The sequence below is a fragment of the Chelonoidis abingdonii genome, chromosome 2 (genome assembly GCF_003597395.2).
Source record: "Chelonoidis abingdonii isolate Lonesome George chromosome 2, CheloAbing_2.0, whole genome shotgun sequence".
NCBI lineage: Eukaryota > Metazoa > Chordata > Testudines > Testudinidae > Chelonoidis > Chelonoidis abingdonii.
In genome coordinates, this window is record NC_133770.1 from 19,601,431 (window position 1) to 19,618,797 (window position 17,367).

Consider the following 17,367-nt stretch of genomic DNA (forward strand, 5'->3'; position numbering starts at 1 on the left):
CACTGCCTCCACTCTGCCCAGCACAGCTGGACTGGCACACAGTGGGAGGCAATATGTTGTATCCTTGTAGGGTGATGTAGCCCTGGGCGGGCCCCCTCTGCACCCCTACCTGAGGCAGAATCTTCCCCTCCCCCGAGGGCCTCCTGGAGTCATGTGACTTCACCTCACTCCCAGTGCAGACCACTGATTGCTGACTGAACCCTCCAGTTCAAAGCTGGCTAAGGCTGTTGTGCCTTTAGGATGGATGCTTGGGCCTTAATAAGGCAGGACATTCCTATCGTTCCCTTTTGTTTCCCACTAAAGCACACCACACAGGTGTTTAAAGGTCCTTCCCCTGTTTTCCTTGACCAAACCCTGAGCAATGTCACCCCTCACAGCATAACAGGGATGCTGCAGTGGATGGTCCTATCTGAGAGAGAGAGCAGCATGAAAACTGAAAACAGAATTATCAGGAGCAACTCAAACTGCAAGAGGAAAATGTTTAGGGGTGGATATTTATCAGTCTGTCAGTGTGCACCTGTAATTCTTATCCTAGTAATGGGAAATCCAGGCACCCCCTGAAGGCAGAAAAATAGGGCCAGCTTAGAGTAGGTCTGCACTTTTGGCAGTGTGTATAGTGTAGACACTACATGCCCAGCTAGCATGGGTATAAATAGCAGTGTAGACGGTGAGGTGCAGGATAGGTGAGTAAAGTGCCCCACACACCTGAACGCTAGGGTATATTCCCTGCACAGCTCTCCACACGTCCAAGGTGTCCCTCCTGCATCTAAACAGCTATTTTTAGCAGTGTAGCGTCCTGCTGCCTCCCCACTGAGAGGCTCCAGTTGTGGGGAAAGGCTCTGGCAGCTCCCCCCTGCCAGAGCCTTTTTCAGGTATAGTGAAAATCTCCAGCAGCAAGGAGCTGCCAGAGTTTTCCCTGCTGCCTCCCTGCTCTGGAGTCTTTCACTGCTGAGTGAGGCTGCTCACTGCAGTAAGTGTGAACACAGCCTTGCCTTCCACTGTGGTGTGTAGTTGCTTGTACCCTACACACCACTGCAAGGTAGACAGGCTTTTAGAGAGGGAAAGGAGGGATGTTCCAGTGGCTAGAGTGCTAGTCTGGGATTAAGGAGACCACCACTCCACCAATGATTTCCTGTATAACTTTGGACAAGTCACTTTATGCCTTAGTTCCCCATCTGTAAAATGGCATAATAGCCATTCTCTTTCCCTATCTCACAGGTGTGGGGTGAGGCACTCAGATATTACAGTAATGGGGTCCAACTGCCTAAGAGAGATTTTCAGATGAGCTCAGGATCAGATTTTCAGGTACTTGGCACCCACAGTTGGGGCTGGATTTTCAAAATGGCTGCAGAGCTCTTCTAAAGATCTGGCCCATGCTGTGCTCCTCCATGCTGTGGTGACACACTGCACTGAGCAAGCTATTGCTCTCTGGTTTGTAGCACTGAAAGCATTGACTTTGAGTGCATGGCTTCTTAAATCCTGCAGCCGCACAGTAGAATATGCTATCCGTTATCTTTGCAGTTGGCAGCACAAGGTTTAGAAGTGAATCAGCGTAACTGCAGCAGTGTTTTTGCTGCTTTTTAAACTCCACAAACATCAGATAGTTGCAGCCCATCTACACAATTTAGGAGCTAGTTCAGTGGATAACATTCTTTTGTCTTTAAAAATAGATGTGAGAGAGAGGATGACTTTTGCTGCTTCATCACTAGCAGAGCACCTTTCTGGTAGAGCGAATTGGTGGTCTTGTCCTTCTGTGTTGTGTTACCCCTTATCAGTTACCAAAGCTTTTTTATGCTGCAGTTCTCATTGTAATAGAATTTAGCTCTCCTGAAAGATGATGCAGTGAGCAGAACTGACATGACTTGTCTTTTATTGGTCCAAACTATAATTGATATTCATGTCCCTCAGCTCCACGTGCTTTCTTTGATGTGTTACTGGTTTGAATTCTTGTAGTTTGTCCAATCTGTTCATTTGAGGGGAGTATTTTAGTATTGTACTTGTCTTGTTGGCATAGGTGAAAAATTGGCCTAAATAATTTGTGTAACAAGTAGCTGAAGTGTGTTTTTCCTCTCAGTAAATCACAATACAATTTCTCATAATTTATCAGCCTGCTACATTTCTGCCACACAAAGAGGCTACTGTCTGTTGAGGTAACCAAAATGACTAACCACATTGCTGGAATTTTGACAGAAATGGCCGGCTAGTGGCTTAGGCATAAAGTACATGTAACACTAGAATTAATCATAAACAGCTGTGAAGTTGTTCCATTGTGGTGACTGGGCGCTTTGTGACTGATTTTAATGGGAACAGACAGTATTCAAGATAGAGTGAGTCATTTACCTGCTCCCCACCTCATATCTTTCAAAAGCAACTAATGACTACAATAAGTCCTTTGCAACCAAACCTTGCAGGATGGAAGCAGAAATTGTACTGCTCCTGAAGCAGCTCCAGGAGACATTCTTCCTTTGGAGGACGAAGGCCGTACGAATGCCACTGGGGTCATGCATGCTATGCTGGAGGAGCAAATGTTATGCACCTTTTAAAAATGAGCGCAGTGGCTTAATAGTTTTCTTTGACAGTGTAACAAGCTTTGTGGATAGGGAGAAGCGGTAGATGTGGTTTACGGGCAGTCCTCGGACTTAGGACTCAATTGGTTCCTGAAAATTGTGTCATAACTCAGAACCGCAATCCACTCCGATTCAGAAATGTCGTAAGTCCTGTTTGTCATAAGTCGAATGTCGTAAAGTCAAGGACTGCCTGTATCTTGACTGTAGTAAAGCTTTTCATACTGTCTCACATGACCTTCTCATAAACTAACTAGGGAAATACAACCTAGATGAAGCTACTATAAGATGGGTTTATAATTGGTTGGAAAACCGTTCCTGGGGAGTAGTTATCATTGGTTCACAGTCAAACTGGAAGGGCATATCAAGTGGGATCTGGCAGGGATCAGTTCTGCATCCGGTTCTGTTCAATATCTTCATCCACCATTGAATCATAGGACTGGAAGGGGCCTCAAGAGACCAATGATTTAGATAATGACACAGAGAGAACTCTTATAAAGTTTGTGGATGGTACCAAGTGGGTGGGGTTGTAAGTGCTTTGGAGGATAGGATTAAAATTCAAAAATATCTGAACAAACTGGAAAAAAGGTCTGAAGTAAATAGGCTGAAATTCAATGAGAACAAATTCAAAGTACTCCACTTAGGAAGGAACAATCAATTGCACATATACAAAATGGGAAATGACTACCTAGGAAGGAGTACTGTGGAAAGGGATCTTGGGGGCAGAGTGGATAACAAGCTAAATATGAGTCAACAATGTAACACTGTTGCAAAAAAAGCAAACATTCTGGGATGTATTATCAGGAGTGTTGTAAGCAAGACACGAGAAGTAATTTTTTTGTGCTCTTTATCCACGCTGATATAGTCTCAATGAGATATTGTGTCAGTTCTGGGGTGCCAGTTCAGGGAATTGATGACAATTGGAGAAAGTCCAAGAGGAACAAATTATTAAAGTTCTAGAAAAACATTGACGTATGAGGGAAGATTGAAAAATTGAGGTTTGTTAGTCTGGAGAAGGAAGACTGAGAGGGGACATGATCACAGTTTTAAGTAATTAAAGGATTGGTTACAAGGAGGAGAGGAATGTTCTCCTAACCACTGGAGAATAGGACAAAGAAAGATGGGCTTTAAATTGCAGCAAGGGTTGGTTTAGGTTGGACATTAGGAAGAAACTTACTACTGTCAGCGGTCGTTAACTCGTGAAAAAATAATGGCCTAGAGAGATTGTGGAAATCTTCATCACTGAGATTTTTAAGAGCAGGTTAGACAAACTCCTGTCAGGGATGGTCTAGATAATACTTAGTCCTGCCATGAGTGCAGGGGACTGGACTAGATGACCTCTTGAGGTTCCTTCCAGTCCTATGATTATATGATTCTATGTGCTTCCTCAAGCACTAGGCCACCAGTGCATGTGGCAAGGCTCACAAATTAGTTTTTGGCTAATTAAAAAGAGCAGGATCAGGCCCTTATATATAGCATCAGCCTCAAAATATAATGCATGTGAACTTACTGTGTTTTCCAGTCTAAAAGGAAAAAGGGCACACGTTTTTAGACATAACTGGATTTAACTGGTGGTATCTAATTATTGCCTTTCATTTCATTGTATTGTAAAAGAGGCAAGAGAAAACAATGTGCTTATGGAAGGAATAAAAGTCATACAAGTGAAAGAAGAGAGGCAGTGTGGTCTAGTGGTAGAGCACTGAATTGAGACTAAGGACACCTGGCTTCTATTCACACATCTACAACTGGGCTATAGTGTGACCTGGGCAAGTCACTCCTCTGCTCTGTGCCTCAGTTTTCCCATCTATAAAATGGCAGTAATGATACTGACCTCCTTTGAAAAGCACTTTGAGAGCTACTGTGAATAGCACTATATGAAAGCTTTATTAATATTGTTATTTATAGACTTGTTATATAAATAAAAAAGGTTGTAATAGCAACTTCAAAATATCAAAAATAATTATTTGCATTGAGTATAAGCGCCATCAAAATAATCGGAGACAACATGATGCCTATAATGTGACAAGATGACATTATGCAGCACTGACATTTACAGAAGCACACTATTTTATATTGCATTTGCCATGTTCACTGGTGTTCTTCTCTAAAACAAAGGTAACAATGAAGGAACAGGAAAAGCATTTCAATTTTATTTTTAACAGATTGAGATTCAGTATTATTAATAACAGCTTTTCCCCTGAAAGCCAAGCTGGATATCAGTTTATGCGGTAGTAATAGAGATGCCAGAGTTCCCTGCCATCATGTTGAAAACGAAATTATCAGGCAGAAAAGCCATGGGGTGAAGAAGATGAAATTATATTATCTCATGGCAGTGTGTTTCAGAACTGTAATTATTGTTTGTCCTTTGTAGATACCTCAAGTGTTGATAAATACAATTATTTTGTTTGTCTTCCCTTGACTAGTACTTAAGGCTTAGGCTAGTCATTGGTAGCATGAATGTATTTCAGTCTTGTATTAGTGAGAAGAGGTATTGTCAGCTGTTCCTACCCACACTTCTTACCAGAAGTAGTGCTGACTACATGTTAAGTAGTCATTGAATTCCAGTAGTAAGTGCTGGCAGATTCTAGCCAAAGAAGCGAACGCAAGTGGATGTGATGGAACTTCAAAGTAGGGACTGCACAAGTTTAAAGGATGAAACTCTAGAGGCTGAAATCTTTGTCTGTCTTTTTTTCAGGGATCCCCAGAGTTTGTATCCGCCCGAAGTTAGTAACGCAAAGCTTCAGTACGCTGGATGGGGTCCAAAGGGGCAACAATTGGTAAGATAGCACAAGCATGGAAATGAATTTATACAAACACATGCTGTTGTCATTTTGAAAAATCATTATAAATAGATATTGTGCCAACTACCCCCTTTTCTCTTAGAGCAATTCTTCACTGGCGGATTTCTTACAACCAACATGTGTCTGGAGCATTTATGGTATATTGTACTCACGCTATTAAAATCCTAACTCATCTCTGAATGTTGTGGCCCCAGCTTTTCAAAAGTGAGCATGCTAGGTTATACCTGTCCATCAGCACACCCCCAACTTGTACATGCTCAATGCACTTGTACACGCAATGCGTGGGGATACACTGGCATTTTGTGTCTGCACATACCATTACTCATGTGCATAAAATCAAAACATATGTTTGTTGAGAACAATGCAGTGAAGCCACGATCCCCTCAGTACTACTACTGTGTAAATATTTAGTAATAGAAAGTATTCCATAGGCAATGTCGCCAAAGCTCTGTTTCCCACTTATCTAGTATAAATTGTCTCCTTTCTTGCTGGCTCTGCCCTGCTCCATTCCAGTCCTTCCTCAAGTCCCTTCTATTGTTCAGTCCTACATGTTTCTAAAAGGAGTTGATTTAGCAGTAGCACCTGTAGCACCTGTACAGGAATTGTTCTTCATATTAACAAATATATGTCATTTATTAATATCCTATGGGAGGAAGATCAATCAGTTTAGTTCAAACGGCTGATTATTTGAAATACAGAAAATGAGCCCTTTGTCAATAGCAACTTGAGATCCTGGATTTGATTCTCCTGGTGTCAGTTGTAGGGCAAACTTCTCTACATCGGTCTACCTCAGGTGAAACATCGCTGCTGCGTGAGAGGTTTCTGCTTCCATGGAATGTCTCCAGATTTGCAATACTGGAATTATTTTGGCAGACTCAGAAGGGGACATCATCCTCTGGGGTAGCAGGGACCTGGCAGTTTGTCTGTATTGACAGACCTGTGTAGAGTTGAGCTATGTGTACACAGCAGCTTTCGCAGAGCTACTCTGGATTTGCACCTGAATTTGGCCCACAATGGCTTGTGAAATGGAGCAATGTAGACAAGGACCCAAATCTGCAGGGGTGAAAAGGGGAGCCCTCATGGAGTGCTTTGTTCCCAAAATTATCATGGTCTCTTCATGGCTCATGCAGGTTTCCACACAATGAGAGCTTGTGCAATCTCAACTATGTCAGCTCATAGCTCCTGCCACCTTAGGAGTGTCCTTCCTTAGAGCAAGTGTCCCCTGCCCTCATTTCCTAGTGCAAATCCAATATCTAAGCTTTTAAAGTGCCAACTGTCACCTTCCTTCAGAAGGCACAATTAAAAGGGGGCAGCCACAAGTTCTGTTAAGCAGGCAGTGAAGACGTGATGTTTTTGCTTTGATAAAAAGCCCGTTCTAATGTTTGCTTGCTGGCTGATAGACTTTCTGTGCAGTAGAGCAGGAAGAGGAAGCCATGAATGTTTTTGATAGTGTTGTCAGGAGAAATTAACACCTTTCATGTTGAAATCATACCTTCTGGGAGAAAGTTTTTGTAGCTGGTTCTAAGGATTTGTTATCTGCTAGAGGCATTTGTGCTATTGCACGTTCAAATGGGCTTTTACACAGAAAATTAATCTTGAAAAGTGGCCAGGGGAACCACACTTGTTTTACTCTCAAGAAATATTCTCACAGGCTAGCTGTCAAAATGTTCAATATGTGGCATTACTGGAAGATGGCTTCCAAAACACTGAAGAAGCCTTACATGCACTACTGTGGTTCATGAAAAGAAATGGCAGCAGCTGCCACTGCTGGCGACTAAGTCCTCTCTTCAGCACTGTGGCTTGTAGGAGACACAGGAATGATGCTCGTTTTCTGCTTCACCAGAAAAGTCAGCTTTGACGCAGCAGCAGACCTCATAGTTACTGCACAAAGAACCTAACAATACTGATGCAGGGATTTCCCCACATGTGAAAAATGATTAGAAAGAGATTCCTCTTCTCGGTGCACATACTCACACACCCTTCTCTAGCTCCATCTGTCATGTGCGCCATTGGACACCTTCAATATGTTGACCTTGTGGCCAGTGTGGTGTGGATTGTACTAGCACATGTGAGGTTTGGGTTTGAGAGAGAGCTTTGGACTCCTGACTAGTGGAAATGTGGGGTGTTCACACTGATGTAACTCCATTGACTTCAGTGGCATTGCTTCTGATTTCTGTTGGTATGGGTGGAAGGAGAATCAGGCCCTACTGTTCCCAAGATATGAAGAATCTGCTGTCAGTCTTCTTGGGAACAGTTTGCTGTCTTATAAGAATAAACTTTTTTGGTGACCCGAGTGAAATGACTTGGTAAGCCTTATTCTGTTGGCTTCCTGTGCTATATGTACCTTTTGTGCTGATAAATAGCAGATGGCTGCTTCAAGAAATAACAGTGTGGCACTTCTTATAAGGTATAAACAGTAAGGTACTGGTGGGGACCTTTAACACAAGAATGAGAACGCTGAAAGAGGAAAGCTTGTAAAGAGTTCAGTCATCTTATAACAAAAGCAAACACAGTTTAAACAGTTTTATTACTTTTATTTTCTGTTGGGAGAAGAAAAGATTATACCATGATAGGACTCTTTCTAGCATAAAAGGATAACACAGACTGAATAGTTCTCGCTGGTAAGATTGTTTGTGGATGATTTCTGATGCCGACAGAACTGTTTGCCGTATATTAACTTTGGCAGTGCTGTATCTATTTCATTGGGCTTCCAGTCAGTACCTATAATTCCATATGTATAAAAAGATTTTCATTAACAAGGAACTGCCTTTAGAAAAACTGAAGAATAGAACAAAAGAAGGTTTTTTTCCCCTGTTACTTAACTGCTTAATTTTTATTTTAGTACAAAGTGAGCTGTTCAAAGCATAACAAAAACTGCACTCTTCTAATCTGAAAGACAAGGCAACCTGAATTGTGCTTGGGCCATTTCCTATGTCATGAGTGTATCTTCCTTTCTTCAACAGATTTTCTGCTGGGGTCGATCACTATAGTTACGTGCCATTCACTCCTGGAATCATAGTGTAATACTACCAAGTACTTTAGATTTATATGATGGTCATCAAGGCCAACCCTCTGCACTGAGACAGGCGTCCAGGACTAAGACTATCCCTGAGCGGTGTTTGTCCAAAACCTTCATCAATGGGGATTCCACAATGGGCAATTAATTTGCATCTTAGAAAAAGGAACATAGCCATACCAAAACCCAAACTTATCCTCCATTCAGTTCAATATCTTGCCTCTACCAACAGCCTATTGTGAATCCTTCACAGAGAAATGAACAAATTCCATATCATACCTACCCAATTGTTTCAGACACATTGTGGGACAAAATCTTTTCCTCTCTTTGTTGCCAGCACAGAGTGCCCGAGGGTGGCAACAGTTGGGTCCGTTGCCCAGTGTGCTTCGCAACCAATTAAACACACCAGGGTGGAGAAGTAAACAAACTTTATTTGAGCTCAAATAAGACGCCTGGAGCCACACAGGACTCAGATCAAGCGCGCCAAACAAACAGCTTATCTAACTATTTATACTGAAACCAAAACTGATACACATTATAACATGATCTGTCACTCACCCAGTCCCCACCCAAGGCTAAGTCTGCCTAGTAACAGTTAAGTTTCCCGCCCAAAGGTTAAATCTGCCTGGCAACTGAGGGAGTAGGAGCAGCCCCTCCCAACAAGGGCAACCTGAGGTCAAACATGAAACTCAAGATGGAGGAGGTGGTGCACCATGGCTCAGAACATAGAGGACTTCCATTGGCTTGCATGACCTTCCATTCCCCCGATTACCTGGTTTATCCCAAGTGCGTCCCCAACAATCCCTCCTTTGAGAATACTCAAAAAGCTCCTGCTTGAGTCTTCTCATAATATGATGACAGCACTTGGTTTAAATCTGGGTCTGGGGAATGCTGAGGGTGGCCAGCCATCAGCATAGGTGTGACAGAGGTTGTAGAACAAACCTTTCCCATGATAACCTTACAACAGGTAAGTAACAGTAGAACAAGTAAGCATAACACTACCCCTATTACCAAAAAGCGAATCAATTCTGAACCTACCCCACCAAGGTTAGGTAACCAATTAAAGAGGGATTCAAAAAGGGAAGGAGCTTGTTCTTGAGCCTTCCACTGACTAAAAGCTTGTTCAGCAGCTAGTATGTGCCGATTAATGTCTGCTGAGTTGTCTGGGACATAGGTACAACACTCATCCCCAATAAGGGCACAAACTCCACCTTGAGAGGCCAAGACATAGTCTAAAGCCTGTCAATTCTGCAGAGCTAAAAGTCTAAGTTGGTCGAGTTCAGAGCTAAGCTTTCTTCTATTGCTAAGGTCTCATTAGCAAATCGAGTTAAAAATACTGAGAGTCTGCGGTAGAGTTGGGCCATTTGCCCTACTCCATAGGAAGGATGGAGAATCATACCTAACCTATCTCCTTCTCTAATGGGCTCTGGAGTAGCTCGCAGAGATCTACGTTGCCTGGGACGACCAGGTGGAGGTTGATCTGAGACCCGAAGGGGAGGTGCAAGGAAACCTAGGTAGCAGCTTCCATACCAGCGATGGGGTAGCCACTTATAGGCAGATCTACCGCAAATATAAAATGACTGACCTGTAGCTGCCATACCATTTAGGCCAGCAAGGTCAGAAAGGGCAGTATAAGGTCGAAAATACTGAAGACCTTCACCAGTGTCATGACCTGAACTATTAAGAAGGGGAATGGAGACATTAGCTTTAGGAGACAGATAAAATTGACAGGTACTGTTACCAGCAAACCAAGTGTGATTTGCTGTTGCAGACTGCTGATAACAGAGGAACCCTGAAGAAACAAAGCGCAACCTAATAGGTTGTGGAAAATGTGAGGCATTGCCAAAAGGATGCCAAGAATCATTACGTAAGGCATATTGTTGTTCATGGGAGCAATTTTGGAATAGGGTTGGCCATCCTGGGGCAATTCCAGGGATGGATACTCGAAACCGGGAGAAAGGTGAGCCTGCTTCATAGATAGCAAGCCAGCGCTGACAAAAGTCAGACCAATTTTGTGGAATAGCTCTCCAGGGCAACCCTGCTGCATGATAAGGGATTTGAGAGTATATCCAGCAGTTGGATAGATTGAACTCTCGGGCAAAGGAAACCTTTAGAGCCTCATAGGTGTTGGTTGCTAAATCAGGAGTGTTAGGACCCCAAGCCGCGTGCATCTGGGCCCTAATTAGAGAGACCATAACCAAAAGCATGTAAAATGCCCTACTAAGGGAAAATGACACCAAAACATACTGAGGGCTTCAACCCATAATGTTTTCCTGAGATGAAAGGTAGGGAACAAAATACTGTGAATTCAGAGTTCAAAGGTACAATCAATAAAATCTGTACAATTTACCACACTTCAGATAGGTGCAATGTCCTTTTTCTGTCCTCTGTGTCGTTTAAACAGCAATCTAAGTCCAAGGTCAGTATTGTCCGAGATACCAGCAGGCTGGACAGTCCACTGATCCAATGACGGGAAATTCTTCACTACCTTGAGTTGGGAATGGTGTATCCAGTTTTTATGTCCCTCAACCTTGGCTGCTGTGTGGGATGTCAGCAAGACAGTATGTGGTCCCTTCCACCGCTCCTGTAGGGGTTCGTCCTTCCAGGTGCGAACGAGGACCGAATCACCTGGCTGCAAGGAGTGGACAGGGGAATCCAGCACAAGAGACTGCAAGTCTTTAATGTACCTGTGAAAAGAAAAGAGAAAAGAGAACAGCAGACAACGAGCACATATACTGAGACAACAAATTATTTCCAATATCTATTCCCTTGCCAGTACCAGAGTTCCATTCATAACCCATGGTAATCCCGACAAAATTTCAAAAGGACTGAACCCTAACCTACCCTGGGGAAGAGCACAAAAACAGAGTAGGGAGAGTGGCAATACCTAGCGCCATCCTGTACTTTAGACTTTGACAGAGAAGTTCTCTTTTCTTTACTGGGTGATGTTTTGGAGAGTAGCATGCATTTCATCTGTTCAGCTGGTGGATTCCTGGCCTGTGTGTCATGAATGCTGGTGTATGTTGTTAGTCTCTTGGACTTTTCAGGACTCATTCCAGAACTTTGATCGTAGCAACTCTCAAAGAATTGTTCCTTCCATAGCTCCACTTTCTTCTCCTTTTTGGTCTCTTGCCGTATTCTCAGTTGCATTTCTGGAATGAACTCACCTTCTGACAACCTCTCTTTCCAGCCTTGGGCAGCTGAAGTGAAGAACTCATTGTTGAGCGCTGAGCCACTCATCCTCATTGAACCATCTGCCCTGACTTGCCTATCCACCTCGGGGAGCAGCAGTAGCAGCTGCTGCTGATAGTCGGTGGGTAGGATAGAGAACACATGCTTGTTGATCAGCGCCAGCAGATCTATGTTCACCAAGATGGAGTCAGGTGTTTCCACATCAACTTCAGTAAAAGCAGCAGAGAGTCCTGTGGCACCTTATAGACTAACAGACGTTTTGGAGCATGAGCTTTTGTTGGATGGAATTACCCCACTTTGTCAGATGCATGTAGTGGAAATTTCCAGGGGCAGGTGTAGTATATGCTAGCAAGCAAGCTAGAGATAACGAAGGTTAGTCAATCAGAGGAGGATGAGGCCCTGTTCTACAAGCTGAGGTGTGAAAACCAAAAAGAGGAGAACTGGTTCTGTAGTTGGCAAGCCATTCACAATCTTTGTTCAATCCTGAGCTGATGGTGTCAAAATTTGCAGATGACTGAAGGTCAGCAGTTTTCTTTGAAGTCTGGTCCTGAAGTTTTTTTGCTGCAGGATGGTCACCTTAAGGTCTGCTATAGTGTGGCCAGGGAGATTGAAGTGCTCTCGCTACAAGGTTTTTGTATATTGCCATTCCTAAATGTCTGATTTGTGTCCATTTATCCTTTTCCCGTAGAGACTGTCCAGTTTGGCCGATGTACATAGCAAGGGGCATTGCTGGCATATGATGGGGTATATTACTATTGGTGGATGTGCAGGTGAATGAAACGGTGATGGTGTGGCTGATCTGGTTAGGTCCTGTGATGGTGTCGCAGGTGTAGATATGTGGGCAGAGCTGGCATCTTCGTGGATACAAAAGGAGATTAACTGACCAGATCCTGATGTCAGATCACCGGGATCCCTACCAGAACAGAGTGGGAACAACAGGTTTGATGGCGTAGACCTCACTGTGGCTATGCGCCTTTCCGCTCTAGTAGAGGACTGCTCAGGCCAATGCCCAGGTGCCGGCTGCCACAGTCATCCTACAAAAATGGTCAGGATCACACAGTCCCAGTGAAGACGGTTGCCATCTCCGGTGGAACCTCCCAAAATTGTCAAAGTAGAATCAGGACTCACAATTTGGTCAGACCACTCTGTTTTATTTAGCGCAGCGCTCCGCCAATAACACCAGATATCTTGGTCAGTTAATCTCCTGTTGTATCCAGAAGATGCCAACTCTGATACTTCATTTCATGCTTTGCAAATTTGACACCATCAGTCAGATGGAACAAAGACCTGTGAATGGCTTGCCAACTACAGAACCAGTTTCTTTCCTCTGTTGGTTTTTCACACCTTTCAGCTGTTGAAGCAGGGCCTCATTCCTCCTGATTGACTACACCTCGTATATCTCTAGCTTGCTTGCTAGCCAATATCTACCTGCCCCTGGAAAATTTCCACTTACACTGCATCTGAACGAAGTGGGATTTCCCACTCCACAAAAGCTCATGCTCCAAAACGTCTGTTAGTCTATAAGGTGCCACAGGACTCTCTGCTGCTTTTACAGATCCAGACTAACACGGCTACCCCTCTGATACTTGACATCAACTTCAGTGCGTTTTTCCCTCTTTAGCTGCTTTGCATGGAGTCTGTCAGATTTCTGGAATGATTTCTTCCTCAAGTCTGGTGGGGAGTTATCAACCTTAACAGAAGAAGAGGAGCTGAAGGTAGAGTTCTGAGGACTGGTTGGTTGTCCATCTGACTGCCTTTCCTCTCGAGAAGGCTTAGCAAATGTGGAGTTACTGGCTGCCTTCACAGTCTTCAATAGGCGATGTGGATTAGAGGACACAGGCATACTTGTTCTGTGTTGCTGCCTCCATTGCTACTGCTTTGGGGCCTGCTTGAGTGTCTTCTTGTTGTGTTTCTGGGAAACACATATAGTTGTACTCCAGGCTGTAAACACTGTGACGTGATGACATCAGAACAAATGGTTACCACTAGTTGCTCCTTCCTTTTGAGGGAAACCTACTATAAAAACGATTGTCCTAACTGGTTAGCAGTGTGCTAAAAGAAAAGGTCATCTCTTCAGAGCCAGGAACTATAAGGTTTAGAAAGACTGCTGACAAGGTTTGGAGAGCCTGAATTCTAAACTGCAAGAGGTCCTGGTGAGAAACTGCTGTGTGCCAGCTGTGTAACTTCTAGAGAAGCAGCAGCAGCAGCAGAATCAGGTCCATGGTTACCAAAAGCTTTCACTGGCTGTTGAAAAACCAGAGGTGATGGTGTTACCAGGGGGGCTGGGATTTACTTAGATTACCCCAGCATATTCTGCCCTCCTTTGTCCGTTTTTCTGTGCTAGCAGAATGGGGTGTTTCAGGCCTGCAGAGTAACTTCAGGTTCTCCAGGAGCTTGGCTTAAAGGCAAGAAGTTAGGTCCACAGCAGCTTAACCCTCCTTTTGTCCTCCCTCTTAAAGGAAATCTTTTGAATGGAGTGCAGACCGAAATCATGAAGTCATCAGTATATATGAGTTTAAGACAAGAGAGTTCGGAGTCTTAACCCATTCCTTACCCTTCCATAGGTACAAGATGAGAGTATTTTAAGCTGACTGACATTTCCCTGATACTGTTTGAAGCATTATTATCCAGGAGTAAAATGCAGGGTGGCACTTTACACTGTACAGTATATTTACAGAGCACTTTCCATTTCTTTCTTACACAACACCACATTGTTTGTCCTTCTTACAACATACAATATACCTCCATGCCTACTTCCAAAACTGTCTTTCCTATTTTCACACAAAGCAAACAACTTTCCTTTTCCATTCTCTATCACTACTCTCTGCTCTTCACTCAAGCCTTCTGCAACATGCTTAAAACCTTCAGCTCTTATTCACACAGTTCTCTTTTTAGTAGTCTAGGACATACACAAGCAATTTGACTTGCTGCATTGCTTTAGAATTTACTACAAAATCCATCTGTGAATTTGTCCACCTGCACTTTTACTTGGGGCTCCAGAGGTGGAATAGTCTGCTTCCCAATCCTCCACTTTCATCATAGAGATAGGCCTCCCGTTGAGACACTCGTTTTTCCAGTGTCCCTCCTTTTGGCATAAGGCACACTGATTCCGGCCTAAATGCCTTTCTCGCGGGCCAGGACCTTTTTGCCCATGGTTTTCCATTCCCCGGCCTCGGCCGCAGCCCTGCGGTAGGTTCCCTCTGCCCGCTTGCACTGTAGCAAACATTATTTCTGCCTGGATCTTTTTCTTTTCTTCCTTCCTGAGGGCATAGGTATAATCCCAGTGGTCCTTAGGGTTCCACTGGGGATCTGCTAAGGAGACCGCTCCTACAAGGTCTGGAACATTAGCTGGGTTCCCTTCATAACTTCGCTGTGCCTCTTCCCTTGCCTTGGGAATAACTTGATTCCGCTCAATCTCAGAGATTAAAGTTTTTAAGAGGACCTGACAATTGTGTGTCAGGTGTTTCAGATTTGCTAGGCATTCTAAGCTTACAGGATCAGACTGTATTTGGGTGGACACTTGTCTGTTGGTAGTTTGCTGCGCTTCAATTTCTGACCTAGCAATTGCGGCTCCAGTAACAAGGGGAGATAGGCCCGTATCTAAGATGGCTGACCCGCTCTGACTATTCAAGATGGCCACCCTATCCTGACTATGCAACCCCTCACAAGATGGCTGACTATGTGTTACCTCACTAGGTGGTGGAGCTGTGGCTGAACAAGATGGCTGCATGGTAGTGGCTGAAGGGGACACTGGTTCTGGCATTACAGTTCTTAGGGGATTTTCAGTCACTACAGAAACACTGACTGGTGCTCCAGTCACAACCAAATTACAAGCAGACAACAAATCCGACCTACTTCTTAATGACATAAACAACAATACATACATATACTCTTCCCATTTACCAGCACGCTGACAAAACAACAGCAATTGGAGGATCGTGTTGTAATTAAGGGATCCTCCGGGTGGCCACCTCTCCTGTTCCTCTAGTTGATACTGAGGCCAGTCAACTGTACAAAGCTGCTTCAACTGATCTTTTGTGGTCACATTTGACTTAAAGATCTTCCACCACCTAAGAATGCATTCTAGCAGCGTACACTGTTCCTGCCACCCCATACCATGCCCTTGACCCATTATATGCCTCTAACCCAGGGAATCTAATGGGAATTACAACGACTGGGAGTCCCCAGCCTCGGGCAACCACTCCAGATAGCCTAGGACACCAGAAGGTAAATAAGCCAGGAATAAACCAGACTGGTCTTACCTTGTCCAAGAGAGGGGGACTGGCTCTATCTCGCTGTATACCCCGAAATCTGGAGGGACCGGTTCTCTACTGACGTCTGCCTTCCATAGGGGAACCGATCTACGCTAACTCCCTCTTATTTCTCCACTGTACGATCGCGTTGCACCATTGTGTCCTCCGAGGTCGGCCTGACGCGGCTCTGCCGAGGCCCCCGGTAAACTCACCGTTGCCGGATGGGTGTCGGCCACGACCGCCGGCCACTGGAGGAGTCCGGGCAAGGCACAATTTTGCCTTGAGCCCCACGTTGGGCGCCAAAAACTGTTGCCGGCACAGAGTGCCCGAGGGTGGCAACGGTTGGGTCCATTGCCCAGTGTGCTTCGCAACCAATTAAACGCACCAGGGTGGAGAAGTAAACAAACTTTATTTGAGCTCAAATAAGACGCCTGGAGCCACACAGGACTCAGATCAAGCGCGCCAAACAAACAGCTTACTTAACTATTTATACTGAAACCAAAACTGATACACATTATAGCATGATCTGTCACTCACCCAGTCCCCACCCAAGGCTAAGTCTGCCTAGTAACATTTAAGTTTCCCGCCCAAAGGTTAAATCTGCCTGGCAACTGAGGGAGTAGGAGCAGCCCCTCCCAACAAGGGCAACCTGAGGTCAAACATGGAGGAGTAAAACTCAAGAGGGAGGAGCTGGTGCACTATGGCTCTAAACAAGAGGACTTCATCGGCTCTCATGGCCTTCCATTCTCCCGAATTACCTGGGTTTATGCCAAGTGCGTCCCCAACATCTTCACTGGTGATCATTTAGGGCCTGATCCTGCATCACTGATGCCAATGGGACTTTTTTCCATTGACTTCAGTAACAGTGGAACTGGAGGTTTGCATTAGGATTGGTAACCCGTGTCCTGACTTGTGTAACTGCAGATATTCATTTATATGTAAGTGTCTAACCCCCATTATGAATGTTGCAAAGATATTTACATCAAGAACCTCCTGCAACAGCAAACTAATTACGTGTTGCATTAAAACAGTATTTCTTTTTGCCTCTTCTAAATATTTTATCTTCTAATTTAGTTGTATTTTTTGTCCTTGTATTCTGGGGTGAGTTAAGCTGAAGCTTTTATATATACTGTGCATTTTATATACTTCTAGCTTATTGCTATTTTTGCTCTTTTCCTTGCCAAGCAAAATAATTTTAGACTTTTAAACACAATATTGTTGTTGTTTTACAAAAATTCAAGTACATAGTCAGGCTTTGAGATGCACTAATGTAAACTCTCCAATCTACAGAAAACAAATCAGTAACATATCGTGGAATAGATGCTCAGAAAAAAAGGACAGGATAAAGAAGATGGAAAAAACCATTTTGTGCTCATTGTTCAGTATTCCAAAACTACTTACACTGCCCCAGTGTGTAATGGCCATCTGTTTCTCAGTGGACATAATGCCTTTTCATAGGGAAGCAATCCAGACTCCAAAACCAAAGAGCCTATTTTTTCTCTTTGAAGAAGGTTGGTAAGGTTCTGAGAGTTATACCCAGA

The 17,367-nt window shown here is 43.9% G+C and overlaps 1 protein-coding gene across 5 annotated transcripts in view; it reads left to right on the top strand.

Annotated features, from left to right (window-relative positions):
* DPP6 (dipeptidyl peptidase like 6) overlaps positions 1–17,367 on the top strand; it is a 799,862-nt gene that overhangs the window by 596,900 nt on the left and 185,595 nt on the right. For all 5 annotated transcript variants that reach the window (XM_032775624.2, XM_032775623.2, XM_032775621.2 and 2 more), the window contains one exon: positions 5,260–5,341. In XM_032775624.2, the coding sequence (XP_032631515.1) occupies positions 5,260–5,341 (82 nt within the window). The remainder of the gene's footprint in view (positions 1–5,259; positions 5,342–17,367) is intronic.